Source organism: Sus scrofa, chromosome 14, assembly GCF_054392235.1.
Source record: "Sus scrofa isolate SSC_HxYL_T2T_F1_AM1 chromosome 14, Sscrofa_HxYL_maternal_Yorkshire_Landrace_v2.0, whole genome shotgun sequence".
Taxonomy (NCBI): domain Eukaryota; kingdom Metazoa; phylum Chordata; class Mammalia; order Artiodactyla; family Suidae; genus Sus; species Sus scrofa.
Window position 1 is genome coordinate 164,570,446 of NC_139396.1, and position 27,452 is coordinate 164,597,897.

A 27,452-nucleotide genomic window follows, 5' to 3' on the forward strand; every position below is an offset into this window, starting at 1 on the left:
GCGCGTGTGCGGCTCCGCCCACCCCGTCCGGGACTTCCGGGCCCCGCTACGCCCCTGCCGCTGCCCCGGGGGTGGATCAGGTGTCCCGCGAGGGTGGGTGAGCAGATGGAAGGGCGCCCATCGCGGGGACGCAGGGCGCTGCTCCAGCCCGTGGAGTGAGAGATCGGTGGGTGAGCAGTGGACCTGACGCGCAGGTGGGAGCCGCGGCCTAGGCGGGTCCGGGGCTGGGAAGGGCCGGCTGCAGCTCCGCCTGAGGTGTTCAGTCAGAAAAAGGTCAGCTGCTGACGGCCCGGCGCCCGCCTCCTGAGGCTTCGCGACGTGGGAGTGCAGTCCAGGGTGACAGCGGGGCCAGGGTGGGTCTGAAGACCACCCGAGCCGGCGCGGGAGGAAGCTTCCCTACGGTATGTTTAACCTCTGACCCTGAGTTTGTTCATTTGTGATGCGAGCGCTTTAAGGACTAGCGAGATGCCCACTGTTCCCGGAGAAGTCGTTGTGAGGGGCAGGCAAACGGAGTCTTACCATGTGGCAGTTGTACTTGTGGGGTCTCTTGGAGCCTCTTCCGCAGGCGAGGTGTCAGGGCCCCTCAGGCGCTGCGTAGCCTGCTGAGCACTCCTGGTTTTGTTTACAGTTTATACCAGACCTAGTTTCCGGAGACCGTGGATGCCGGGAGGGGTCGTTGGGCTCTGGATGGCCGACCCGTGTCTTTGGAACAAGGTAGCTATTGTGAAGCATGAACAGTCCTACCTGAAAGACAACCGCTGTGACCTGAACGCTCTCACTAGTGCTTCAGGGCAGACCCAGAAGAGTCAAAGAAAGGAGACGATCCTAGCTTTACGAAGCGAGGCAGTGACTGATGCTTCTGTCCATAGTGAACGAGATCTGGGTGATGCTACTACCTCCAGAAGTTGTGAAAGATTGGGTGGTATTGGAGGGCTTGGCCCAGCTTCCAGGAAGAGACCTCAGCCGGGCTGAGAGGGGTGGGCAAAGGCCTTAGGAAATGTAACCTATTGGAGGGGATCTCAGGGTGCGGTCTGGGGGTGGGTGGGCGCCAGGGTAACCTGGCACAGCTGAGAGTGCTCCTTAAATATTCCCATTCCTTCGTTCTCCTCTCATTGTTTCTGTTATCTGAACTCTCTCAAAACCTATTGTATCATTAAATTTGATATCTAGAGGTATGTTGTTGCTTCCTCTTCCTGCTGCTTCTTCTTGGTAGTTCAGGAAGGGTTGTCAGGGTATTTCTGCCTTATAATAAAGATTGGGGGTGGAGTGAGGGTAAGTTAAAGAGAAAGGATTTGAGGACCGGAGTGATTCGCCAGGCTCACATGATTTTTTGTATATATCAGGTATCCTGACTTTAAGATAATATTATCCACTCTGCCATCATTAAGCTAAAACACACATTTATTTTTGACATCGTTTTTGAGAAATGCAGTGAAGTTAGAACAAACAGTTTTTAGAAGACCTTGCCTTAAACATGCCTATCCTATTTTCCCTAATTGTGTCTGTGGACGGTGTGAGCTGCAGGGGCTAATAATACAGGTTTCTCACTTAACATCAGAAATCTGTTTTAATAATTATAAATTTTACAGCACAATAAAAGAAGCCTATTTTCCACTGTTTAAAATAGGAAAATTAGAGGGAATCACACTTTACTTTTTGGTTACAAACTGATTTTTTAAAATGTAAATAAAACACAGCACATGTCCTCATTAAGACTCATTAAGACTCATTAAGATCATGAGTCATTAAGACTCATGATCTGCACACAATTGGTTTGTGCAATATGCATGATCTCTTAGTTCTAGCAGCTTCACTGAGGTCCATCTAGGTGACATTTGTTCTGCTTTTCAAAAGTTCTACATGTGGTTGTAAAGTTCTGTTGATTGTTTTCAACATGTAAGCCTTTCTTCCTTATGTAATTTTGTCAAAAAACATTGAGTTTTGGAGTGTAGATGTGTCATTTAGTATTTGCTCTGTAATGAACCAACCCAAGTTTACTGGCTTAAAAAAATGAAAAAATTATTAACATATTTGCTGAAAGTTCTATGGTTCAGTATTTTGGTCCAGGTTTAGTTGGTCGGTTCCTATGCTAGTGTTGTCTGGATCACAAATGGGGCTGTAGTCATCTGGTGTCCTGACTGAGGCTCTTTGGTTTAAGGTGACTTCATTTACTTTTTCCTTGGTTTGTGCTGGCTGTTGGCTATAAACCATGTGTCCCTAACTGGCTAGCTCCAGGTTTCTTTACAAGGTGACAGTGTTCCCAGAAGCCAAGCTCTAGTGGAAAAGTACTTTTCATCCTTTGTTTGCAACATACATCCTTTTAGCATGTTAAGAAGCAAAAGCCACATCATTGTTGCAGGTAACTTCATGGGGCAGTAAATACAGAGAAGCAACTGTTGTTTAAATAAACAACCATTAGTTAAGTAAACATCTTTAGAAATTTTAATTGATTTTTACCATTAACTCTTGATAAATCAGTAGGAAACATGCTTTTGTTGAGGACTAATTATCTTCATTCTACAAATTCCTAGACCCTCGGGTGTTCCTTCTCAAGGTGTACAATATTGTTATCTCTCAGAAAGCTTTCTTTCCCTCCCTCCCCTTCCTTTTGTCTTTTCTAGCTAATGTCAGAGGTCTGGACAGCAGAATCTAGGAGCAAGTCACCCAGGTCTTTCATGATGCTGTACCAGTCTCCTTCTCTCCCAGCTCTATTTCCAGGATCCTTTATGTATTTCTAGGAGCAGCGGGAAATGAATACATCTCTGGTGAGTTGGGTTTTTTCCCTCAACTTGTTTTATATTTTGCTATATGAACTTGATGAGGGACCTTAAACTGAAATGGAAGTTCAGCCTCAGGGAAATATATGTAAATAAAATGAAGGCAGGTAACATGAATCAAGTTAAGTGTCATGGCATAAACACAGATGCAGCTGTTCCCTGATCAGAATAGACTCTTAGAAGAAAGCATGCTACTTCTTTTTGGAACACAAGTAGTTGCAGGCACAGAAATCTGAAACAGTTTCTTTATTGGTCACATAGATGATGGAGTAGACAGTGTTTCATTGCCAGCCTGGAAGTAAACACTTCATGAATTCTGCAGTGCTGCATCAGAACTTGCTTCATAAGATTATTCTGGGGTTCGTTAAATAGTGTGGACCCAGACAGATTTTAGAATGCCCTACCGGATGCCTGGATAAAACTTGGACTGTCTGGAGGGTTGAATCAACTGCAGGTCCTTTAAATACCTTTCTGTACATTTCTCTCAACTAGTCCATATATGCAGATTGTTTGGCAGGCTATTCAAGGTTATACGTTTTTTTGATAACGATATTTTTATTGTATTATTAAATACCATCTTTTTTCCCCACTGTTACGGATTTGTAGGTACTACAGGAATGATGATACATAACTTATATTTATAGTTTGTGGTATGAAGTATTTACACTTATAGTTAGTAGCAGTGTCATGCTACATTTCCATAGGAGATGCCTATTTAAAACAAAATGTTAGTAAAATGTGAGCAGCTTATCTACTGTAGGGAAATACTTTTGGAGGGTGGAATGTATACCAACCTACACTACCTGTATTGGGGTGACCTATAAGCTTATTTTTTGGCTTGTGTTTTAGAGGATACTTTAAGGTTGTATCTTTATTTATTTATTTATTTTTTGCATTGTAGGGCCGTACCTGTGGCGTATTGAGGTTCGCAGTCTAGGGGTCAAATCAGAGCTATATCTGCCAGGCTACACCACAACCACAGCAACATGGGATCTGTGCCGCAGCTGGGACCTACCCCACAAGCTGATTTAAAAGTTCATGTTGGGGAGTTCCCGTCGTGGCGCAGTGGTTAACGAATCCGACTAGGAACCATGAGGTTGCGGGTTCGGTCCCTGCCCTTGCTCAGTGGGTTAACGATCCGGCGTTGCCGTGAGCTGTGGTGTAGGTTGCAGACGCGGCTCGGATCCTGCGTTGCTGTGGCTCTGGCGTGGGCCGGTGGCTACAGCTCCGATTCAACCCCTAGCCTGGGAACCTCCATATGCCGTGGGAGCGGCCCAAGAAATAGCAACAACAACAACAACAAAAATAAATAAATAAATAAATAAAAGTTCATGTTGAAAATTAAGCAAGAATAAACATGAGGTAGGTTATATTTCTGTCCAGCCAAATTCAGTGCTATAGATTGAATGTATTTTTTCATTAGAACAGTATTCTGTTAGTTTATTGACCTAAGGAGACTTTATGATGCATTTTTTTCATTAGAACAGTATTCTGTTAGTTGTTATTCTAGGTAAAATGTTTATACTTATGTCTCCATACCAGATTGTATGCTTCTTTGAGGAGCAGAATGCTATCCACCCTTTTAACCCTAGCAACAAGGATAGTTCCAGATTTCTTGTAAGGGAAACTATAATAGTACTTTTAGGAAATAATGAATTAACACAGATGTGGGATATTTCTATTGTGATTTCTCCTTATCCCACAATATGGAGGACAAAAAATAGTGTATCCTGCTTTAAGATAAAACACACAGGAAAGAATAATTCCCAGATTTCTTACTCTTCTGAGACAGGCTGATGCCTTGAGTTGAGAAGAAATGTGCCATTACAGACAGGAGTTGGTGTCATTTGAGGATGTGGCTGTGAACTTCACTTGGGAGGAGTGGTGGGACCTGGATGATGCTCCAAGGGCCCTATATGGGGATGTGATGCTGGATATCTCCAGTAGCCTGGTGTCACCAGTTGAGTAAAACTACCCTAGTAACTGCCAGGTGCAGGCACTTTTTTCTTCACTGGTAAATGTACATTTGCTTGTGAAGTGAAATGCTACCTATGTTTAAAATTGTGGGCTAAGAAGAATGTCATTTCCCCCCTGTAATCAGAGGTTCATGTTAGCAACTCTCGAAGCTGTGCTGTTGGCGTACTTCAAAGGCCATGATACTTAAGCAGCTTGACAAAATTCTTATTTTTGTCTTTTGAGGGCCACACCTGCAGCACATGGAGGTTTCCAGGCTAGGGGTCTAATCGAAGCTGTAGCTGTTGGCCTACGTCAGAGCCACAGCAACACCAGATCCGAGCCACGTCTGCAACCTACACCACTGCTCGCGTCAATGCCAGATCCTTAACCCACTGAGCAAGGCCAGGGGTCGAACCCACAACCTCATAGTTCCTAGTTGGATTCTTTCCCACTGTGCCACGATGGGAACTCCAGCTTGACAAAAAAATTCTTACATTATTTCTCATCAACAGGACTTTGCTTTACCAAACCTGAGGTGATCGTCAAGTTGGAACAAGGAGCAGAGCCATGGACTGTAAAAGAACCCCCAAACCAGAGTTTCCCAGGTCAGTCAGTGCATGCTGGACAGAGGAGAACACAGCAGATGTTGGCTGTGCTGAACCGCTGTCACCGGTGGTTTCCGCAAGTTCAGACTTTAGGACAGTTATTCTGCATATATCATACTTATGCATTAGTCAGTCTCTAAATATGGCTGTCACATGTAAACGTCCCCCTGTCTGTTAATTCTTGAATATTTTCTCAGACTTTACAAAAATCCAAGGCCTACCTGCCTCCTCTTGGAATTTTTTCTTGGTTAGTCACTTTCTCTGGATTCTCAGTAGGCTTCCTTTTTCTCCATTCTCACAGATTATTTTCTTTTGGGCATTTGGTCATGCATTCATGTATTCTTTTAACATGTTAATTGGGAAGTTTTAGGCACTGGTAATTTTTATAGATGTGTGGATAGTAGCAGTAATCTAAGAAGTGTCCTTTTTATACAGTTTTTATTTTATTGAAAGAGAAAAATGAAATATACATGTTTAACAGTGAAATCCAAGCCACAAAAATGTTGAACCAGAAAGAGAGAAAAATAGAGTGTAGTGTTTTCAGAGGGTGCTCAGAAGGCACATTTATGGGAGGTTGTTAAGTTTACATTGGTAGAGTTCAAGTCTGAGATGATTGTAACATACAGGGGCATTTAAAATCTGGAGTAGAGGGTGGATATCACTAGTGGAGATGCAGACTAGGAAATCATTAAGTTAAAAGCGCCTAGGGACCCATTAAGAACATGAGAGAGGGGGTCGAATTTCAGTCCTTGGGTGAGAATCTTGGCATTAGAAATCATGAGGCTGAGAAAGACCTAGCAGATTGTTTGCCATGGACAGTGGTGGTCTGTGACATGGGAGAATAAAGATTATGGCTCCAAGGCCAGTGAAACCAAGAGTTTCAGGGTGGAGGAGCTCATACTTTGGGAGTGGAATTTGAAATTAGCAGTTTTACTTTCTCTTGTGAAGATCATGGTTCAAAAAAAAGAAAGAAAGAAGGGAAGAGGGAAAGAAAGAAACATACCTGGGACTCCAGTTTCTGTATACCTGGGGGAAGCTGCACTTGTAGAGTACAGTAAAGTTAACATCTTTAGAAGCAGTGAACTATCAAGTCACTCATACCATGAATTGAGATGAAAAGGCCCAGTTAGTTGATTGCTGAAGAAACCGGAAAACAGTTTTTCAAAGATGATGGGCGTAGACTGGGTTGCAGAACCTAAACCCTTCAGACCTGCAGGGAGTTATTACACAAAGTGATAACTAGAGTTTCCTGAATCTGTTAGGATTTTGAGAAGCCAAGGATGTAGTATTAAGTTTGGAATTTGCAGAATGCTCCCTTGCTTAGTGTGAAGTGATTAAGCCTTTGAAAAACCCACAGGTGCCTATAGCTGTTCCCCAGGGAGAAGTAAAAACTAAACAAACATAGGTGTAAAGTCCTTGTCCCTAAGCGGTATTCTTGTTTAGGTAATAGTCAGTAGCCCTCTCCCATATCCTTTAAGCAGCTGATTGAGGAAAATCATGCCATCTTCAAAGCTGAGTGATCAACAGAGGTCTAGCACAAGTTACCCACAATTGTAAGAAAAACAGTAGAGAAAATAAATGGAAAACAAATGATAGATAACAAGCTCTCAGCTGAAAGCTACATCTAGAGAGTAAGTGAATATTTTGACCAAATATTTCCTCATTAAAAAGAAAAGAATTCCAAAGAAAAAACTTAAGGGAAAAAAAACCCAAACCAACAACAACAAACCCAAAAACCAAATGGGGGAATACCTTTTGTGAGAAATGAACACAATTGAATCCTCACACAGCTGATTTGCAGGAGCAACACCGTAATTATAATCAAATTGGGAATAATTTTAGAAAGACATTACACCTCACTCAGCTTCAGAGAATTCAGTTAGGAGAGGAAAACTTTTGAATGTGATTTATATGGTAAAACTTTCTGCAAAAAGTCTACTCTCATTAAAATCTGGAAAATACACACAAGAGAGAAACCCTATAAATGTAGTGAATTGGAGAAAACCTTCATTAGCAAAACAGTCCTTATAAAACATCAGAGAACTCATACTGTGCATGTGATGAGTGACAGATCCTTTTCCCTTAAATCAGGCCTTACTATTTATGAGATAATCCACACTGGGGAAGAGCCCTTTTGGCCGCTGGCCAGCACTCAATGACGAATGTCAGAAAACCTTTTGTGAGAAGTCAACCCTCAATAGACATTGGAGAATACACCCAGGAGAGAAACCCTTTGGATAAATGGAGTGTATGAAAACTTTCTACCAAAAGTCAGCCCTCGCCATACACGAGAGAACTCATACAGGAGAGAAACCCTATGAATGTAACAAATGTGGAAAAACCTTTGGTCAGAAATCACACCTCAGAAAACACCAGAGAACTCACACTGGGGGAAAATCATGAATGGCAGAGACTGGCTATATATATATACCAAAACTCTCTTTTTCTTTTACTTGGATTATGGGATAAGCAGATTGGAAGCTCAAGAAACACAATAGAATCCCTAATGTCAAAGGAGGAAAAGCAGTAAATGTCCTGTGTCTAGTTTACGAGCCCTTTAGGAGAGTGAAGCCTTGGGCATCCCGGGAGCAGAGGTTTTAGTGTCCAGGTCAGCGTTGTCTCTAGCTCAGAGGATGATGTCATTTCCAGCGTTGAGTTCCTGGGTGGAGCAATATCGTCTAATGTGAGATTGGAGTGTCCTCAAGTGGACACCACTTGGTGTGAGTCTTGGTTTTGTTGCTGGGAGCCACAAAGTAGCTAAGAAGAATGATCTTGTGTGAGGCCTAACTGTAAGCAAAGCTACAGCAGATGCTGAAGAAGCTGAAGCTGCAAAGCAGTTTCGAAGAATCTCCCAGCTGATCCTGTCTAGTAAAAATTCCTGAAAAATGATTTCCTCTTCTATTCTTGCACTTTTTTGCTGTCTGACGTTAATGTGTGTTGTAAGTCATTCTTGGCTCATAAAATGGGAACCTTCTCAAATTCCTGAGCCTCCACCCAAGTATGGGCCATTACCTACTTACAGACCTAGCCCTTGCAAAATAGGTTGAAAACAGTTGAGCATTGTGTAAAGAACTTTCCTGTTATGCAGAACTGCCACGTAAGCCTGGGGATTTGTGGACTTTGGTCCGTTCCCATGGAAACAGATTAGGAGGTGGTTTGGGTGTTGCCCATGGCCCAACAATTGTGGCTACTATAAGGGGAGATATTTTGCCACAAAAAAACGCTACCTGTTGGGACCCAGCAGGTGGAAATTATTATTTTTATAATTGGCAGGATTCTTTGACATATAGATTTGATAATTAATAGAGATTTATATAATTATAGACAAGGTTTATGTAAGACAGTTTATGTTCCCACGACCTGCTAATGGTCTGAGGTCAGCCTGACCTCAAAAGCAAGCCACGTGTGAATACCCCACTCCCCATTAATGGCTGCTCATGCCTGCTATAAGAGCACAATAGGTAGCTTGAGGCAAGAATGTCTATCACCTTACGCCAAATCATGAAGCAAAAATTAGATACCTATTATTCTGCCTGCTAATCATTTTTCTAAGAATAAAAGTACAGTTTGCACGTATTTTCTATGTACTCTTCATTTAAAATCTAAAAGAAGAGTTTTGAATAATCAATTAGCACATGTTGTTTTGTGCTTTGAATAATAAATTAGCACATATTGTTGTTTTGTATAATCATGTGCAAGAGTAAAATGTATAAAAGCTGATGCTCTCCTTTCAATAAACGGGTCATCTGCAGCATTTGCTGAGGGAGTTGGCTCCAATTCTTTCCGCACAGTTAGTAGCCCCTCCTCCCGTTCGTCCTCTCCTGGCTGATGGGGCTGGACCCCAGCATTTTGTGACTCTTTGGCATTACAACAATGCTGAACAATTTGTTGAATTTGAAGGCAACATTATGCTGGTAGCTCAACTTGCAAAGATCTTTTAAGTTAAGCAGGTGATGTTTGTATCTGTGATACTGTCATCATGAAGCAAAGTGCCAGAACCCAACTGACACAATTAAAGTCTCCATTAAAGGTGGCCAAATCTGAGTTTTTACCTCTCCAGGGTTTTTCCCAGATGGGTGATGAGTGAGGTTCTCTTGCAAATAGGTTTAAATAATATGGCCTGATTTCAGTGTATGCTGTTAACAGAGTGTCAGGTTGTTTGACAATTAAAATATCTGTGGCTGATAGAGCTCTGGTATTCCTCTTTAAATGGTCCCTTTGCCTCAGTTGTTGGTTTGAATGATAACAAGCAAGCCTGTGGGGTCTTTGGGTTGTAAAGCTTGAATTAGTCAAAAGTGATGGTTTGTGGGCCCGCATTCTCCATGTTGGTTTAAGCAGCGGCTCCCTTGGAACATTTGAGAATGGTTTGCAAACCAATGAAAACATCCAGGGTGATAGTAAGGAAACCAAAATTCAGCAATGTGGTGTACCGCTCATTTGACTGGCTTTTGTTATTTGATGTTGGTTTTCCTCCAGCATATATCACTAACAAGTTGAGGTTTTCTGGGTTTATCCTTATGGGATATGGTATTAATTTTATTATCTCCAAATGTGAATTTCATTTGTTAGTGGAAATTCTTATCTTTTTGGTAGTCCATACTGCCTGTGAGAATGGCCTTGGAGTACGTGGAGATAGAACATGGTGTCATTCCATGCTACACAGTAGAACAGACCCAATATGAGGCAGTGTTCTGTTGTAGAGAAAAAGAGGCTTTAATGCAAGGCAGCCAAGCAAGGAGACAGGAGGTAAAGTGCAAATTTGTTGGGTCCCATATGTAACAAACAGGAGGTGGATTTTTAGTCTCATCAGTCCCTCAGTGTGCCTGATATGTTTCCAAATATAGTTGCCCTGGTCCTCTACAAAACAAGCTTGGTGTTCTTGGTGTATCATTTTGTTTCTACCATATGGACTTCGTAAGTTATAGCATATGACTTCACAAGGGACCTTGAATTAAGAGAGATTACAGCCTTGGATAAGTCAGAAACCCATCTGGTGGTCCATTTGCTGGAGTGGAACTTGAACACTTGTCTGAGGAGACCACTGTGTCTTTCAGTTAACTGGCTATTGGGAACCTATCAGAAAGATGAAAGTGCTACTGAAGACCTTTTTTGAGAGTCTAGCATTATGTATTCTGAGAAGTGAACTGTATGCCTTGGTTCATATCAGTAATGACTGCAGCTCCAGAGGGGATGAGGTTAGGGATAAATCTGGATGTGGATTTGCCTTCCCTGCACTGTCTTAGCTAAAACTGCCATCTGTAGACTTAGTAATTCCTATCCACTGTCATGGTCTTCCACACAGTGTTGTTTCTGATGAGAGAGCTCCCTTGACAACAAGAGTGCTGCAGTGGGCCCAGGCTCTGATGGAGATCACTCGTCCTACCATGCTTCCACTATCCTGAAGCAGCAAGCTTGGTAGAATGGTGGAATGGTCTTTGAAGACTCAGTTAAAGTGCTAGCTAGGTGGCAGTAAAATTCAGGGCTTCCGGAAGGTTGTATGTGTCTGAATCAGTGTCTGAGAGAGAGTGCTGTCTCCTGTAGCCAGCATTCGAAGGCCCAGAAATCATGGGGTGGAAATGGGAATGGTAGCAATTGTCCCCAGTGATCGGCTGGGAAGCTTTGTTTCCTGTTCCCACAACTGTATATTTCACTGGCCTAGAGTCTTAGTCCCACAGGGAGAATTGCTCCCACTGTGAGATACAATAATGATTCCACTGACCTGGAAATTAAAATTGCTGCCCAGACACTTTGGGCTTCTCATGCCTGTGAATCAATAAAGAAGGGATTTACCATGCAGGCTGGCATGATTGGACTTTTTCCCCAGGGTGGAGGTAAGGAAAGTATGTCTGCACTACAGGAGACACCCTAAGGCTTCTTTAACTATCACCATGCCCTACAATCAGTGCCAACGAAAAATTTCAGTAACTCAAACCAGTAAGTAACAGCCTTCAGGAAGAAAAGTTAGGGTTACCCCACCAAGTAAGAAGCACAACCACCAGAGTTGTTTGATAAAGGCAAAGTAGATACAGAAAGTATGTTGGAAGAAGGTGAAGGTCGTTATAAATACCAGCTGTAGTTCCATGATCAGGTAAAGAAATGGACACACACACAGAAATGAGGGCTGTTGAAGTTTCTGTCTGTCCTGCTATGTCACTGTTCTACCTGAATGGGGGAGCCTTTTAAGAGAAGGAATTTCTTTGTAACTGAATCCACTGTCTGTTAACCCAAAAGCACAGACTTTGACTCCCATCATTGCCCCTGCTTGGATTGATGGATTCCAGTGGATTTGATAAGCACACAATAGTCCAAGGTGATTGACTCCCAGGACACTGAGGATTTCTGACATACTCTGCTTTTGTAACAGTGTCTCAGGTATAGAGTTTGTGCCCATGAAGGTACAAACTACATTTAGGATCCAGTTACATTTCTTTTTCTCAGCTAATCAATGGGGACTGTGGGCATGGAACTGACAGGCTGAGGTTCTGGTTTACATAACCCCTGGGCCTATTGTGAGAAGGTCTCAGTCCTGCATCCCTGTGCCTGGGGGTCCTTGATCATGTCAAGTCCTAGAGATGAGCAGACCCAGAGACTGTAAGCTTAGGGAAGCATTTATTGAGTGCTTGCTGTGGGACTCTGGCTGAGGCCAAGAGGCAGAATGTGGCCCAGAGGTCTTGGGACAGACAATCCCCCACCTAGCACAGACTCAGCTGAGGCAGTTGTACTGAAGTGGTGCCTTTATTTCCTGAAGCCCAGGGTATAAGCGCCAGTGTATGGTGGGTCCTTCTTGCCTAGGAAGACATTAGGCCCTGCTTGATGGGCAGCTCTGGGTCTTTCTCCTCACTGACTCCAAGGGTCTTAGGATTAGCCTGTGGGAGGTCAAGGTCTGAGGTTGAAATCCCCTCACATTCCTTTGCTTACACCCTCCCTGGGATCTGCCCCACCTCACCCCACCACTGCCAGCCTCTGCACCTTTGTCTTGACTGTGTCCCTGTAAGAATGCCTTTCCCTGAAGACCATCTTCTAAGGATTCTGCAGACCCCCTCCTTGCCTTCCCACCCCCAGCTCCTTTCATGAGCTGTCTCTGCTCCTTGCACCCGATTCCAGGGCTCACAGCTTCTCCTGGGCTAGCTCCTTCCTCTTGCTTTCTCTGGCTTTGAGCAGGGACCTGCACCCCAAGCTTTTCCAGCTCTTCTTTCAGCCTGAGGTAGGGTAGGAGATTGGGGAAGGAGAAGGGTAGGATTGTGAAGAGACCAAGAGACAGAGTCTGAGAGGGAGGAGACTCCCTCAGCTACCTTCCCAGTGAGGATTGCAAGGAGGGGCCCTGTGCCCACCTCTGCTTCTTCTGCTGTAGCTGCTGGCACTTTTGTTGTAGCTGCTCCTGGCGCTGGGCAGCAGCCCCCAGGAGCTCCTGGGCCTTCCTGTTCTCCTCTTCAAACAGATGCCTGAAGATGGGGCCATCAGTGCTGGCAGCTCCCTTTCTCTACCCCATCCCACCCTCTCCATCTCTGCCTTACACCACAGCTGCTGCCTCCTGGCTGCGGAGGAAGAGCCCCTCAGTGATGGTTGAGCAGCCCTTGGCTCCAAACTGGGAACACAGACGATGCTTCACATCCTCCAGCTTTGCCTCCACCAACTTCTCTGTAGCAGGAAGGAACAGATGGGCAGGGTAGGGCAGGGCAGGGCAGCGCAGAGTTGATCTGGGCATCCCTTCTCCAGGCCTCACCTTCCTTGAGCAACTGTTCCTTGTTGCTGTCCAGGGCATCAATTTCCAGGGCCAGTTGCTCTGGCTTCTGAGGGGTAGAAAGATGGCCTGTCCACATCTCCCATGTGCTGCAGTGAAGCTGACCAAGATCTGGTCTTCCTTACTTCCTACTACTTTGGCCCTCCATGTATGCCAGGCACAGTCCAGCTTCAGGGCCTTTGCACTGGCCATTCCCTCTGCCTAGAGCTTTCACTCCAGATACCTAGGGTGCTGTGCTATGCTGGAGAGGCTCATGAGGTCATGAGTATTCAGGAATTAAACAAGGTTTGAAATCGGCCCTAGAATGAGTATTTACTATAGGAGATCCTGCAAACAGTACAAATCAAGGTTTTTCTTTTGAGAGTAAGTTACCACCCAGTAATGCAGCTCCTCCTCTTACCATCATGTGACCTCACTGAGCTCTTCCATCTGGACAGTCATTTTCTCTGCCTATTTTCTTGTTTGGGATCCCCAGATGCCTGCCCTGTGTCTGTGATGGCCCCAAATACATATATGGATCTCATTTTTGGGTGAGCCCTCCTTGGTTCATCGGGGTTCCTCATGACCACTTAAGGATACTTGGAGAGCATCAGGGATGGGTGGGCAGGTCTGGTGAAGAGGTCAGCAGCAGGTGGCAATGAGGGTGCTGCACAGCTGCCAGGGTTTGTACGGAACTAGGTGTGGAAGTAGAGAGGAAGGAGGCCTGGAGAATTCCATTGGTTTGGGGCCTGGTGCTGCCGGGGGAGATGCGGAAGGTTGAAGGAGTGGCTGAGTGACTCACATGGAATTCCCAGAGGTCCTTATGCTGGCCCATCAGATCCTCCAGCTGTTCTTCAAAATCCAACCTGGAGATCAAGCACATAGGATGAGGGGCCGTGGGCTGAGAGACACCCCTCCCCAACCTTGCACAGCTAGGGCCTTCATGCACAGACCAGGGGGAGCTCACCCATGCTCTTCATGCTGCTGGGAACACCTTCTCCACTTTGACCCTCCAAGCTTCAGCTCGGCCAGCTACTCTTCTAACCTCCATTGCTGGTATAACTCCCACTGACAACCCAGCCCAGCCCATCAGGCTTCAGGTGATGGGCTTTACCTCAGCTTCCTCTGTTTGTTCTTTTCTTCCTCGATCTGGGAATTCAGGGCAGAAATTCGCTCCTTGCATTCCTGCAGCATGGTTTGCTTCCTGGCAAGAGTCAGCGCAGCCCTTCATCATGTTCTCTGAATGTCTCCCTACATTCAGGGGTTGGGGTAGGGCTTCTGCATCCTTCTCTTGAGGTCTGTTCTAGCCTTCTAGATTGAGGTCCATCTCTGTAACTTTGTAGGGGGACATGAGCACATGCCCCCAGGAAATGTCATTGTGAAGATTAGAGAGATCAGTGTGGGTCTGGTCAAATGCACAATCACACAGGTTAACCTCATGTGAATTTCTCTAACAGTTTCAATCTTGGTATGCTAGGGGCTTGGGGCTTCTGGTCACAAGATGAGCAAAATAAGCATTGAGGAGGTAGAGATCAATGCACAAATCGTTGGGTGGATGGAAGGATAATGGATGAAGAGATGGCTGGCTTGATGCCTTAAATGAAGGGACAGATAAGAGAACAAACAGCTGCTGTGGAAAGTATCAAAGGTACAGAATAAAAACCAGCTGAAGGAATTTAACATTCTAGCAAATGAGTGCTTATTCCAGGTGGGTGAGTGAGAGGGTATTCTTAACACTACTGCCCGCTGTTGCAGCCAAGATGGAAAGACCCTTATTTGGCCTCTCCATTTTACAGAGGGAGAAGATGAGAGCTGTGGGTCTAAAACTGATTTCACTTACTTTCTCTACCAGAATGAAGGGGTAGCTTGGAGCAGGGCCCAGGTAGAGGCTCTTACCTCTGTGCCTCACTTTCCTTCTCCTGGCAGTGGAGCCGGAGGATCCTCAGGGTCTCTGCAGAGAGAGGAAGTGAGGGGGCCATGAGAGCTCATCAAGGCATGAGGTTTGGGCAGAGGTAAAAGGGCCAGGTCATGTGGACACCGTATGGGACTGTCATTTACTGTGGTGGAATCCACAGGAGGGGTGCAAGGTGATTCAGGTTTCAAAAGGCTTCTATCACTATAGAGAGTAGGCTTATACAGGTTGGAAAAGGCAAAAACATGAAGACAGAACAGCTATAATTACCTTGCTTTTTGCTCAAGATCTCTTTCAGGCGTACTTTCTCTCCACTCACTGGAAAAAGTAACATGTTCAGGCATCAGGGACCATTCACTGCACCCCTGGGGACCAGGCCTGCGCACGGTCACATGGGCAGTTTCATACAGGCTTACCCCTGACCCCAAATGTGGACCCCCAAGGTGACCCTCTCCTCTCTTGTGCTGACACTCGCTATAAGCACTAGAGTCCTGAAGGTGATAAAGGGTGTCTGTGATGACTTTGTGGGATGCCAGTGTGTTTACATGAAAGGGAGAGAAAAAATAAGAAACACATCACATGAAGTGGGACAAGGACTGTGAAGAAATAACATCAAGCAGTAAGTGGCACATGCCCAGGCAGGGACAGGGTGCTGTTTTTAGGTAACTGGGGAAGGCCTCTCTGAGCATACTTGAGCTGAGAGCTGAGGATGATGTGAGGCAACAGGAAGTGGTGGTATCTGGGGGACTGTCTAGCCAAGGCCCTGAGGTAGAGGCATGCTTACAGAGTTTTTCAGGAACCTTCCCACCAACACAGTGGGAGGAGCAGGGATTAGGAGGATCTGAGGTTGAAGGGCAGGAGCCCTTGGTCACAGCCAAGAATGCAGACATCTGGAATACTGTGTTCAAAGCTGCATGACATTGTGTGGACCTCTGGGTGACCGGTGACAAGCTTACATGAGTCAAGTTCCTTTTGCAGGGTCTCCCAGACAGTCCGGGCCTCTCCCAGCTCTTCACTGGCTTTCTTTTTTGCTGTGCCAAAGAGTAAAACATTATTTAAGTGTCTTTTCCTTGCAAATATTTCACATTTGTCTTCAAGTAAACCTAAAGGGGCTCAGGCTTTACAGAGCAGGAAATGGGGCTTCCAGGAGCCTAAGCCCTTCCTGTTAGGTTCAGGTGGCAGCAGGGCCAGGTTAATAAACATGACTATAGCAGTTAGTATTTAGATGGACCAACCCATGCCTCATTTAATGCTCTGCTCTTTCAAAACACTTTGTATATTTTGAACTAGGGGCACCGCATTTTCACTTTACACTGAGTCCTGCAAATCACATAACTTATCCTGGTTGACAAGGCAAGGTCCTGAGCTCACCTTGCTGAACCTCATTAATCCGGTTAATCAGGACCTCAACCTTGGGCTCTAGGCTTCCCGCTGCAGGGAGAAAAGGAGGTTGAGTGACTATGACAGGACAGACAGAGGGAGGTGGATGCCCCTCCAAGGGCTTACATCTTGGGTAGGGGAGACAGGAACAGAGAGAGACAAAGTCAGATTGTGGTAACTGCGGTCAAGAGAAATAGGTAATGGATTAAAAAGTAAAGGAGCAGGACACGCTTCTTCAGATATGGGAAGACCTCTTGAGAGCCCCAAATCAAGTAGGGTGGGGTAGGCCTTGAAGTTCGCTGGGTGGGTGTGAGACAGTGCAAAGGCCTGCCTTGAGGTAGGAACATGGCTGGGAGGTGTCTGGTAAGGAAGCACAGAGGAGCAGATGTGAGGTGGAGGGAAGGGAGGTAAAGGTGAAAAACTGTTTTCAGCAAATCGCAGTGGGAGCCAAATGGATGGTGAGTAAGGGGAGTGTTAGGACAATGTTTTGCATTTTATTGCATTACACTTTAACTTTGAATCATGGGTCATATTTTTAACTCAGAAAATTAAGGTTTAAAAGTAAGAGAAAGCAAATGACTTCATTTCCCAAGTTTGTGAATTTGGGGGCTTAGAATTGATTCTACTTCTGCCTGAACCCAAACCTCAGGCTGAGCCTTAGTTACAGAGGAGACGTGACCTTTCTGCAACTTCTTCACCATTTCCATCAAGTCTTCTATTTTTTGTGAGGACTTGGCCTGCCCTGTGGAGACAAAAACCAAACATTTAAGAATCATATAGGTGTGAGAAGCCTGAGGGAAGATCTGACAACCTTGGGCTGGAACTGAGGTGGGTTGAGGGCAGGTTTCCAGCCAAAGTGGTGCTTCTGCTCCTTGACCTTAAGTGGACACTGCACAAGGGATGAATCGGGTCATGGTCAGCTTTTCCTTAAGGATGAAATGACACCACAGATTTCCCCTTACTAAAACTCAGGGCAAGGGAAGGAGTGCATGCTTACTACAGATACTGTTCAAGGCTTGGTCAAAGCGCAGGATGTAATAATGAAAGAAAAAAAGGTATTAAAATATTAAAAACTGGAAACAAGGAGTCAGAAGTCACTGTAAACAGCAGATGGCATAATCGTCTATAAAGTTCAAGAGAATATCACCAAAACAAAACAAAACAAATCCCCACAAAAAGACCAAAATACCTCACAAGGAATAGTGAGGAAATTTAATAAGATGTCTCATTTAAATGTATATGAATACAAAACGCTTTCCTACATACAATCATTACTCTGGAGCCTCCTAGAAAACCATTTTGTACTGACTTGCTTATACTCAAATAGGCATTTATTTTTAACTCCCTAATGAACTGGTAGATCTAGGCAATTATTATTAACATCAAAATAAAGATAGACATTATGAGCTATTTGATGTAAAAATACAACATAGGATTCTTGTCAAAAATGACACTAAAACAAGTTAAGCCTCTCTATCTAAATAACAATTTGAAGGAAACACAAGGACAGAGGATCATTTTAAATGGCTCCTGTGGATGCAATTAGCAACATCCACACTGGGGAGCTTCACAGGAAAAACAACCCAGTTTAACTTAAATACATTTTTGGGTTATGGGGGAGGGAGAAAGGAAGACCCTTACATACAAAAAGAGATTAAAGACACCTATCACCCAATCTCGATAAATGGATCATATTTGCATCTTGATTCAATCAAATACACTATAGAAGAATATATATATTCTTTTTCAGATTATTTTCCATTACAGATTACAAGATATTGCATATAGTTCCTTGTGCCATACATCAGGTCCTTGTTGTTTAGGTTTTATATTTAGTAGTGTGTATCAGTTAATCTCAGTCCTAATGTATCCCTCCATTCCCCCTCTCCCTTTTGGTAACCGTAAGTTTGTTTTCTATGTCTGTGAGTCTATTTCTGGTTTGTAAATAAGTTCATTTGTATCATCGTTTTAGATTCCACACATAGGTGATATTTGTCTTTGTCTGATTTACTTCATTTAGTATGATTACCTCTAGGTCCATCCATTTTGCTGGAAATGCCATTATTTCATTCTTTTTATGGCTGAGTATTATTCAGTCATGTATATATATGCACCACCTCTTCTTTATCCAGTTATCTGTCCATGGACATTTAGGTTGCTTCCATGTCTTGGCTACTGTAAAAAGTACTGCTGTGACCCTGGGGTGCATATACCATTTCAAATTAGTTTTATTTTTTTCCAGATACATGCCTAGGAGTGGGACTGTTGGATCATATGGTAACCATATTTATAGTTTTTTAAGGAACCTCTCTACTGTTCTCCATAGTGACTGCACCAATTTATATTCCCACCAACAGTGTAGAAGGGTTCCTTTTTTCCACACCCTCTCCAGCATTTATTTGTAGACTATGATAGACATTCTTACTAGTGTGAGGTGATACCTCATTGTAGTTTTCTCTTTCTATATTAGCAATGTTCAGCATCTTTTCATGTGCCTGTGCATTCTTGCATATGCCTAAATTTTTCCATAATAAAGTTTAAGAATAGGACATACAGCTCCTTTATGCCCTTCATCCCAAATCTTCCATTTGCTACTCTTTCTGAACCTTGAGAATGAGTTGCAGATACAATGCTTCATTACCCCGAATATTCTGTTGTGAAGTTCTAAAGTACAGGGACACTCTCCTATATAGTAATAACCTCAGTATAACAATTAAAACTGAGAGAACAACAGTGATAGATATTAACATACAATCCTCAAATGGCATTTTAAAAATGTCCCCTACTTTTACATTTTAAATTTCCACTAGTATTAATTACATATTCTTAGTAGAAAATACAAATATTAAGGTTAAAAATGTTCCTTTACCTCTGCATTGCCCTCAAAATCCAAGTCCCTTCCTTGGAGCCATCAATTAGGAAAGCAGCCTCCAGACATCTTTCTGTGCAACCTACATAGTGCTATAATTATAATTTTTCTTGCTTTTCTCTCATAAAAATATCCTTTTTGAAAATCATGCTGTATCGGTGTAAATACATCTAATAATTTAAAAGTTGACATAGTTACCTTAATTTTAATTCCATTTCTTCCTCATTTCAGAAATCCACTCTACAGGTATTTCCCAGTAGAAATACCTCGGGATTTAGCTGTTCCCTCCCCATGTTTTCCTACCGCCATCTAGGCTCCAGTGACTACGTAGTCCATGCATCTATATGTTTTGTGTGATCCTCCAGGAAAGAGTGAAGTTGTAAAATTCCTAAGTTTCTAAGCCACATGGGATATGGTATTTCACCAGTTATAAGACACTGGTGAAACTGATTAAACATTCATCTAAATATGTTGTCTTATTTGAGAAATTTGGAAGAGCAATACTAAGAGGTTTCTTTAGTACAGTGGTGGCCACGGTAGGTGCTTAAGAAAAGGGAACTATATGCATCTGCCCTGTTTTTCTTTGTCCTTAGCTGAGAGTTGTCACCAGGTGCCACACTGTGCTCCAATCAAGCTTTCTGTGCTGTTTCTTTAATTACTTAGACCTTTATTTTATAAAAACGTTATGGAGCCCTTACCAATGTACCAAAGCTGCACTGGTAACGGCAGGTCTGAAAGTGTCACCAAGACATGTTCATGATTGAATCTTAAGGAGGGAGGTGGGTGAGCCAAGGAGAGCAGAGAGTAAACAAGCTGAGGGATGGGTGTTCCTTGTACAGGTCCCTCCGGTTCTGTGAAACACCGGGGCGAAAACGTCTAAGGAACACTGTTCATCTCTCCTCTACCCCAGGCTGTCCCTGCAGAACTTTTTAACTGAAGGAGCTGCCGTGCTCCCCCACCCGCTTCCTGGTGAGGTGGGAGCCAACACGCGGAGGATCAGTGTCAAGACGAAAGAAAAGGTAATGCCGTGTGGAGCCGTCCGGACCCTCGTCCGGGGAAAAACTCCCCCGAGGAGAACCACTACGGGGCAGCTGGGAAGGCAGATGTGTGCGGGCTGTGGGACGAGTGACGGGACCGACGCGGGCCCACGGGTGTGGGGGCCCCGGGACCAGATCGAAACCGTGTCCCCTGCCTCCTCTGAGCTACTTGAGCAAACGGGGTGGACAGACCAGGCCAACGGGAAGTGCGCGAAGGTCAGGCGAGGCCTGCGGGTGAGTCCCCCGGAGCGCTCCGGGTAGCGCCGCCCAGACCCTTCCAGCGGGGCGACAGTCGTTTTTCCTCACGACCGACCCCGCCCTGAGGAAGAGGCGCCCGCACGCGCTCCCCGCCCGGCCCCTGGCAGCCTGGCTCCCTCCGGAGGCCGGGTCAGAGGCCGCCACCGGGCCCAGCTACCTCCTGCCTCGCCAGCGCGGCCCAGGGCTCCCGCGGACTCCTCGCTCGAAGGCCCCGGCCGCCCCGCCATCTCCTCTCAGGTCGCTGGCTCCCGGCGTCTGGCGCCGCGCCGGGGGCGGGGCGTCCTCTGTGCGTCTGCGCAATGCCCGTTTCCTCGAGCGGGGGCCGCGGGGAGACCGTGGGCTCGCGCCAGTGCGCATGCTTGAGCGTCTGGCCCTGACTCTGCGCAGAGCAGGCGAGGGTCGCGTGCGCTTGGGTTTGCGCTTGGTCGATGGAGGAGCCAGGGGCCTGCGGGCGTGTGGCGGTCTCCTGAGGGCGCGTCCCAGGGGACCCCGCCCGCGCTTCGGGGACAGTGCCAGTGCTTGGCGTGGGGGTCTCAGTTCATTCCTGTCTCTGCACCCGGAAGAGGAATTTCCGGTTTTCCCTCAGACGCGTCCTGGGTGCTTTACAGCAGGGCGGTGTGTTGGCCTCGTCGTGCGCAAATCCTGTTCCAAGACCTCCAGCGTCACGTTTTCCTCACCTGTTGCTCAGGATTCCAGGTGGCAGGAACAACCAGGTGTGAGGAGCAGTTTTGAGTGCTACCTGTGCAAAGCCCTGCCCTAGAGCTGACTTAAGCGTCCTCGATAGGGATAAGGTTACGAAAAGTCACAGAGTAAGCATTAGGATTAAGGCTCAAGGTGTGGGGAGAAATCTTCCGGATGTGTTTTCTAAACCCCAAGGAAACCATAAGGGGCTAGAGGGACCTGGCTCAGCAAGTTAGGCATTAACTGAGAGGACAAGGTGTTGACTTTGGAAAACCGGGTCAGCTCAAGTCAGAAAACTGCTTGAGAAAACACTGATTGTTCCTCAAGATGTTATGCCTAGATAGCTAACACCAGCCTCATTGATGCCCTTTAGAGTAAAGGTCGGAGTTCAAATTCAAGGTGACTGGAGGCCGAGGGCCTTGGGGTGTCTATTTTCTCACATTGTTTACCTTCCTGAGAGCATAATAAAGACGATGAGGCGTCGGCATTCAGGGCTCTTGACCCATGACGTCTTGAGTCCCCTGGTCCCATCTTTAACTGTACCCTGTCTCTGTGTCTTTCTTTGTTTCCGATGAACATTTCTTAAGCTTTGCAGCACCCGTCCTTCACCTCCACTCACTGAGCTGGTCTCAGCATCAAAGTAAGAGTCTGAGTAGGAGACGAGGGTCAGGGAAAGGGTCAAGAGTCAATGTCAGACGAGAGTCACCTTTCATTTTTAGGGTCAGTATCAAGGTCAGGGAAAGGAGTAGGAATTAGTAGCTGAGCCCATGACCATTGCCACCCTTGACGGTTGTTCAAGTCATGGACTACCAATCCAAACTGGCAAAGTGGGCCATAATCTCCATGTTACTGGGGCTACTTCTTTGATGGTGAACTGACCTGTGCAAGATAAGGGTAGAGCAAAGGTTCAAGTGACCCTTAAAACCCTAACCCATCCTGTTGTACAGACTGCCTGGCCTTAGAGGTTAGAGTCAGGGATAAAGGGGCTGGGGTCAGAGTGTAAGTGAGCAACCATTAGTGAGCGACATTTAGTGGTCCTCTTCAGCCATTGGTCAGCATTGTAGTGAGCCTGTCCCCCCAGCAAGTGACAGTGGCTGACCATTGGCCCCTGCCCCTCCCCTTTCTCAGTATTAAAAGAGCCTGAATTAAGACTGAGGCAAGTCTCAAGACACTAGCCTGCCGTCTTCTCCATCTGCTAGCTTTCTAATTAAAGTAGCTATGCGTCGCCCCAACAACTCTTCTTAGAATTCATTGGCCTGAGCAGTACAGTGAGCAGAGCAAACTTGGGTTCGGCAACAGGTTTTGGTGAGCCAGCCAGGAGCCTTGCTGTTTGTGACCAGCTGGCCCCAGTTGGGGAGTTTTCTGGTGAGTTCCTAGCAGCTGCCAGGACCACTTGTCCTGAGCATCTTCCTTTCAAAATTCCCTAAAGTGGCCCTGGCTGCCCCAGCTCTTGGCGGTTGGAGCAAGGAATCGACATTTGGGAGCCACTGGGCTCCATACAGTAGGGTAAGTCACTCCAGTGAAAGAAAAAAATGTAAGAAAGGTAGAACAAAGGAAGAAAGACCTATGAGCTAATGAATAATAGTTGGAAAGGTAAGAAAATAAGTCAATAATTACATATGTAAACAAATATATTCAAAAACACACACCTGCGTGAATATATGAAAAATTGAAGAAGGCTGTCAGCACATGATGGGTCGGGAGCTGAGTGTTTAAAAGCTGTGGCATCGGGTAGGGTGGCCTCAGGGCTCTGAAAGCCTTTGAGAGAGAAATAGCCCACTTGGTAGGGCCCTTCTTGATATTTCAAGAAAGCAGAGGAAGGCAATCCAACCAGTGTGTTGCCCAAGGCCAAAGCTGCCCCCGGGGGCTGCTCAGCCAGAGGGAGGACGAACACCTGAGAGTTGCTGTTAGTGCAGATGACCACAAGACGGTGCCAGGGTACTTTCCAGACCCAAGGGCAAGCTCCAAGGCTGCATGTTGGGGCTCAGCGTTGGGGTTGATGATGTGTTTGTGGGAAACCCCAGCCAGCACCCAGAGATCTGGGGTTGTTTTCCAGGTTATCTGGGACTCTCTGCTCTAAGTTGCCTCACGTCAGGCAGAGCACACAGCTGTCCTTTTAGCATTTAATGTGTGTGCATTTGCTGCCTGGCCAGGTGGCAGTGTGTTTATAATGCTTGAGTGATCCACTGGGTTTCAGAGCGCCTTGTGTTCCTCCAGGCCAGGAGCCAGAACCCACACAGCCTCTGTTTTGAATCATGAACTGTCCATTTTCAAGCCCCTGACTGCCAAGGGTTTAGCTCTCTGGATAGAGGCTGGTGCTGATGAATGGATGGTGGACTTCGGTGGCATTGTGGTGGGTGGTTGTGCTAATCCCTGTGCATTTTCTGCTCATGAGACCTAGTGAAATGTCTTTCTTGCCTTGCCACACGAGTCTCCCTTTACAGTGACCGCTCCAGGGAAGGAGGCCTGACCGAACCCAGGTCTGATGAATTAAGCAGGGTTGATTGATACCAAGAAAGCTCTCAGAGAGTTCCCTCGTGGCTGGCTTCCTTAAGAGTCTGTGGCTATGGTGAGAGTTGCATAGGGAGATCAAACCCTGACTGGGCAACTCCCTGATGTTGCAGGTGGCACCCAAGTAAATGAATCAAGAAAAGTAAATATTTTGAAGAAGGCGATAAATTGATGAAGTCAGTGCATACATATAGATATCCCTACATAGTAGCTAAGTGAATTGACAGAGAAAGGCATGAAAAAGGCTCTTCCGACATGATGCTTGTGGTGGCAGAGGGTTGTGTGTACGAGCCTGGGGTAGTAACAGCCCTGGGGTGGATTCAGTTCCTGGCCAGACAATATCTGCATGCCACAAGTGGGTCCAGAAAAATAAATCAGAGAATAAATCAATGAAGATGTAAGAAATTAATAAATTCATACGCCAGAGATAATCACTCCAGGTAATTATTATGTGAAGGAAGAAAAAAGGCTCCCACAGCACAGTGGGTGGGGTTAGGGTTACAGCAGAGTGGACACAATAGCCTTGGGTAAGTTGGGCTGAGTGCCCCGAGAGATTTTGAGAGAGAAATCCCCCACTTCCTAGGGCACTTCATGGCGTTCAGAGGGAGAGGAAGTCTCAAGGGAAAGCCGCAGGCTTGCCCAACTCCAGTGCAGCCCCCAGGAGAGCTGAGCAGACAGGAGGAAGGCAGGCACGAGAGCTGCTGTTAGGGCCGATGTCCACAAGACGGCGTCAGAGTACCTTCCTGCGGACCCATGTGCAGCTCCAAGGCGGCAGGGTCCAGGCTCAGAGATGTGGCTGATGATGCATTTGTCGGAAGCCTCAGCAGCACCCAGAAATTCGGGATTGTTTTCCAGGCACCTGTGACTCTCTGGCCCAAGATGCCTCAGGTCAGGCAAGGACACAGGGGTGTTTCCTTCAGCATTTGATGTGGATTTGCAGCCTGGTCGTGTGTCACAGCAGTGAGAAAGCTTGACAGTTTCGATGGGGTCAGATGGCCTGTTTTTTCTTGAGAGGCAGGAGTCTGGACCCAGATACCGTCTCTAGTGAGCCCTCAGCTGGTAATTGTGATTTTTTTTTTTTAAATGATTCCTTTCCCATTGTAGTTGACTTTCAGTGCTCAGTCTACCCTATAGCCAAGTGACCCAGGCTGACATCTCTATCCACACATCCTTTTTGTCCATTTATCCTCCATCATGTTCCATCACAGGTGACTAGATAGCACTGCCTGTGCTATGCAGCAGGATCTCATTGCTTACCCACTCCAGATGCCATAGTTGGCATCTATGAACCCCCAACTCCCAGTCATCCCCACTCCCTCCCCCTCCCCTTTGACAAGTCTGTTCTTCAATTCCATGGGTTTCTTTTCTATGAAAAGGTTTATTTTTACCATTTGTTAGATTTCAGATATAAGTGATATCATATGGTATTTGTTTTTCTCTTTCTGACTTATTTCACTAAGGATGAATGTTCCTTTTCTATCCATGTTGCTGCTGCACATGGCATGATTGTGTTCTTTTTTTATGGCTGAGTAGTATTCCATTGTGTACATGTACCACCTCTTCTTAATCCATTCATCTCTCAGTGGACATTTGGTTGTTTCCATTTCTTGGCTATTGTAACTAGTGCTGCAAGGAATACAGGGGTGCATGTGTCTTTTTCCAGGAATGTTTTGTCTGGCTATATGCCCAATGCTGGGTTTGCTGGGTCAAAATGTCCTTCTATATTTAGTTTTCTGAGGTGCCTGTATACTGTTTTCCATGGTGGTTGTACCCATTTACATTCCCACCGGCAGTGTAGGGAGGGTACCCTTTCTCCACACCCTCTCCAGCATTTGTTATTTGTAGACTTACTAATGATGGCCATTCTGACTGGTGTGAGGGGTCCCCCATAGTAGTTTGGATTTGCATTTCTCTAACAATGAAGGATGGTGAACATTTTTTCATGGGCTAGTTGGCCATGTGTATGTCTTGTTTGGATACATTTCTATTTATATCTTTTGCCCATTTTTCAATTGGATTGTTGTCTTATTTGCTGTTGAGTGGTATCAGCTGTTGAGCAGGTAATTTTGAACCCCCCGCCTGACTGGGGTTTGGGATCTGGATAAAGTGCCTACACCTGGTGAATGGAAGGTGGTGAAACGGTGATCTTCTGGGGAGAAGCTGTGCTCCTCCCTGGGCTTTTTCTCTCCAGAGGTCTCCTGAATAAACCTGGTATGTGTTAGGGGCTACACGGGGGTCACTGTTACAATGGCTCTTTCTGCTGACCCGTGGGACCGACCACCTTGCTCAAGCGACATCCTGTTTTCACCACAGGTGCTGGCTTTGCCAAGACTACGAGACTGCCCTCCCATGGGACACCACACACCTCTGGCTTTCCCAAGATGACGAGACCCCCCTACCGTGGGACACCACACACCTCTGGCTTTCCCAAGACTGCGAGACCACCCCCCTATGGGACACCACACACCTCTGGCTTTGTCAAGATTCCGAGACCACCAGAGTCCAGCTGCAGGTGAAAGGTCAACTAACCTTCTCCCCCAGCTTCAGGGAATCAATTTCCCATCCACAGGGTATAAGAAGGCCCCAGCAGAAGTGGGGGGGGCTGGCTCTTCTCAGGGTCAGTCACCCTCTCCTTTCCCTCTAATAAATTTCCTTCTCTTTGTTGGAACACCTGGCTTTTTCACTTTTTCTCTGCATTCGCCTTACAGTATGAAGACCTGATGAAAAGCCAGATCTGGTGAATCAAGTCCAATAGTTTGATATAAAGAAAACTCTCCCAGAGATCCCTCCTGGGCCCCTGGGTAAAGGATCTGTCTTTGTCCCTGCGGTGTGTTTAGAATGATCTGAGGCTTGAAATCCGTCGATGGGCTAATAAGTCACATATGCTTCAGGCAGGTTTAATAAAGTAAGAAAAAGAGGAAGAAAAGCAGAAAGAAGGAATGAAAGAGAAAGAATAATGAACGAAAAGAAGAAAGACGTATGAATGAATAAAAGTAGGAAAGATAAGAAAATAAATCAACATTTACATGTGTACACACCTACATTCATAAATACATAAGTGTATGGACACATGAAAAGTTGATGAAGGCTGTCATGACGTGATGGGTGGGGACCTGAGTCTTTGAACTGCCTGGCGTGAGGTAGCTTGGCCTCAGTGCTCTGAAAGGTTTTGAGGGAAAAGCCCACTTTGTAGGGCACTTCCACGTATAGAAAAAGGCAGAGGAAGGAAATCCAACCAGCATATTGCCCAAGGCCAATGAAGCCCCGGGGGTCAGCTGAGCCTGGGAGTTGCTGTTAGAGCAGAGTCCACAAGATGGCGCCAGAGTATATTCTGGACCCTCGTGCAGCTCCATTGCTCCATAGCCAAGCTCAGAGTTGGGGTTGATGATGTGTTTGGTGGAAACCCCAGCAAGAACCCAGTGGTTTGGGGTATTTTCTGGGCACCTGGGTCTCTCTGCTCAATGATGCCTCATGTCAAGCAGGGGACACAGGTGTCCTTCAGCATTTGATGCGGTTGGGAGTCACAGTGGTACGAAATCTTGACAGATTCAGTGAGATCAGATTGCTTGTTTTTTTCTCCAGGAGCTGGAGGGAATGGAGGCCTGACAGAAATCAGGTCCGATGAAGCAGGGTTCTTTGATACCAAGAAAGCTCTCAGGGAGATCCCTCATGACTGTGTTTCTTAGGAGTCTGTCTTGTCACTGCTGTGGCTGTGGTCAGATCTGCATTGGGAGGTCCAACCCTGG

At 45.8% G+C, this 27,452-nt stretch overlaps 1 protein-coding gene and 1 long non-coding RNA gene across 14 annotated transcripts; one reads left to right on the forward strand and one right to left on the reverse strand.

The window, feature by feature from the left end:
* Nucleotides 1-30: 30 nt before the first annotated feature.
* On the forward strand, nucleotides 31-26,374 carry LOC100514924 (uncharacterized). Of its 7 annotated transcripts, none has more exons than XR_014825764.1 (6): nucleotides 31-401; nucleotides 629-714; nucleotides 2,622-2,765; nucleotides 5,246-5,338; nucleotides 20,059-20,238; nucleotides 26,020-26,374. It is a non-coding gene; the product is annotated as an uncharacterized LOC100514924 (long non-coding RNA). The 7 variants fall into 7 exon arrangements; XR_002338897.2 differs by having other exon boundaries at nucleotides 20,130-20,238; XR_014825765.1 differs by lacking the exon at nucleotides 20,059-20,238.
* SYCE1 (synaptonemal complex central element protein 1) lies at nucleotides 12,058-20,774 on the reverse strand. 7 transcript variants are annotated; one of them, XR_014825760.1, is made up of 14 exons: nucleotides 20,672-20,774; nucleotides 19,918-20,070; nucleotides 17,030-17,092; nucleotides 16,342-16,401; nucleotides 15,927-16,001; nucleotides 15,241-15,288; nucleotides 14,955-15,009; nucleotides 14,173-14,393; nucleotides 13,861-13,924; nucleotides 13,062-13,128; nucleotides 12,853-12,976; nucleotides 12,670-12,780; nucleotides 12,450-12,537; nucleotides 12,058-12,204 (listed from the first exon to the last, which is right to left on the reverse strand). XR_014825760.1 is itself a non-coding variant. In XM_084993320.1 (14 exons), exons 1-14 carry the CDS (start codon nucleotides 20,739-20,741, stop codon nucleotides 12,127-12,129), a joined length of 1,146 nt encoding a protein of 381 aa, XP_084849446.1. In that variant the 5' UTR covers nucleotides 20,742-20,774; the 3' UTR covers nucleotides 12,058-12,126. The 7 variants fall into 7 exon arrangements, 6 of the variants coding, with proteins under 6 accessions (XP_084849446.1, XP_020929631.1, XP_084849445.1 ...); XM_084993320.1 differs by having other exon boundaries at nucleotides 14,173-14,262; XM_021073972.2 differs by lacking the exon at nucleotides 19,918-20,070 and having other exon boundaries at nucleotides 14,173-14,262.
* Nucleotides 26,375-27,452: the final 1,078 nt, after the last annotated feature.

Coding starts and splice junctions, on each gene's coding strand:
- SYCE1 (XM_084993319.1), bottom strand. CDS start 20,741: ATGGCGGGGCGGCCGGGGCCTTCGAGCGAGGAGTCCGCGGGAGCCCTG. Junction 15,010..15,240: donor GATCTTGAGCAAAAAGCAAG/GTAATTATAGCT, acceptor CTCTCTCTGCAG/AGACCCTGAGGATCCTCCGG. Junction 12,538..12,669: donor CTACAGCAGAAGAAGCAGAG/GTGGGCACAGGG, acceptor ACCCTACCTCAG/GCTGAAAGAAGAGCTGGAAA.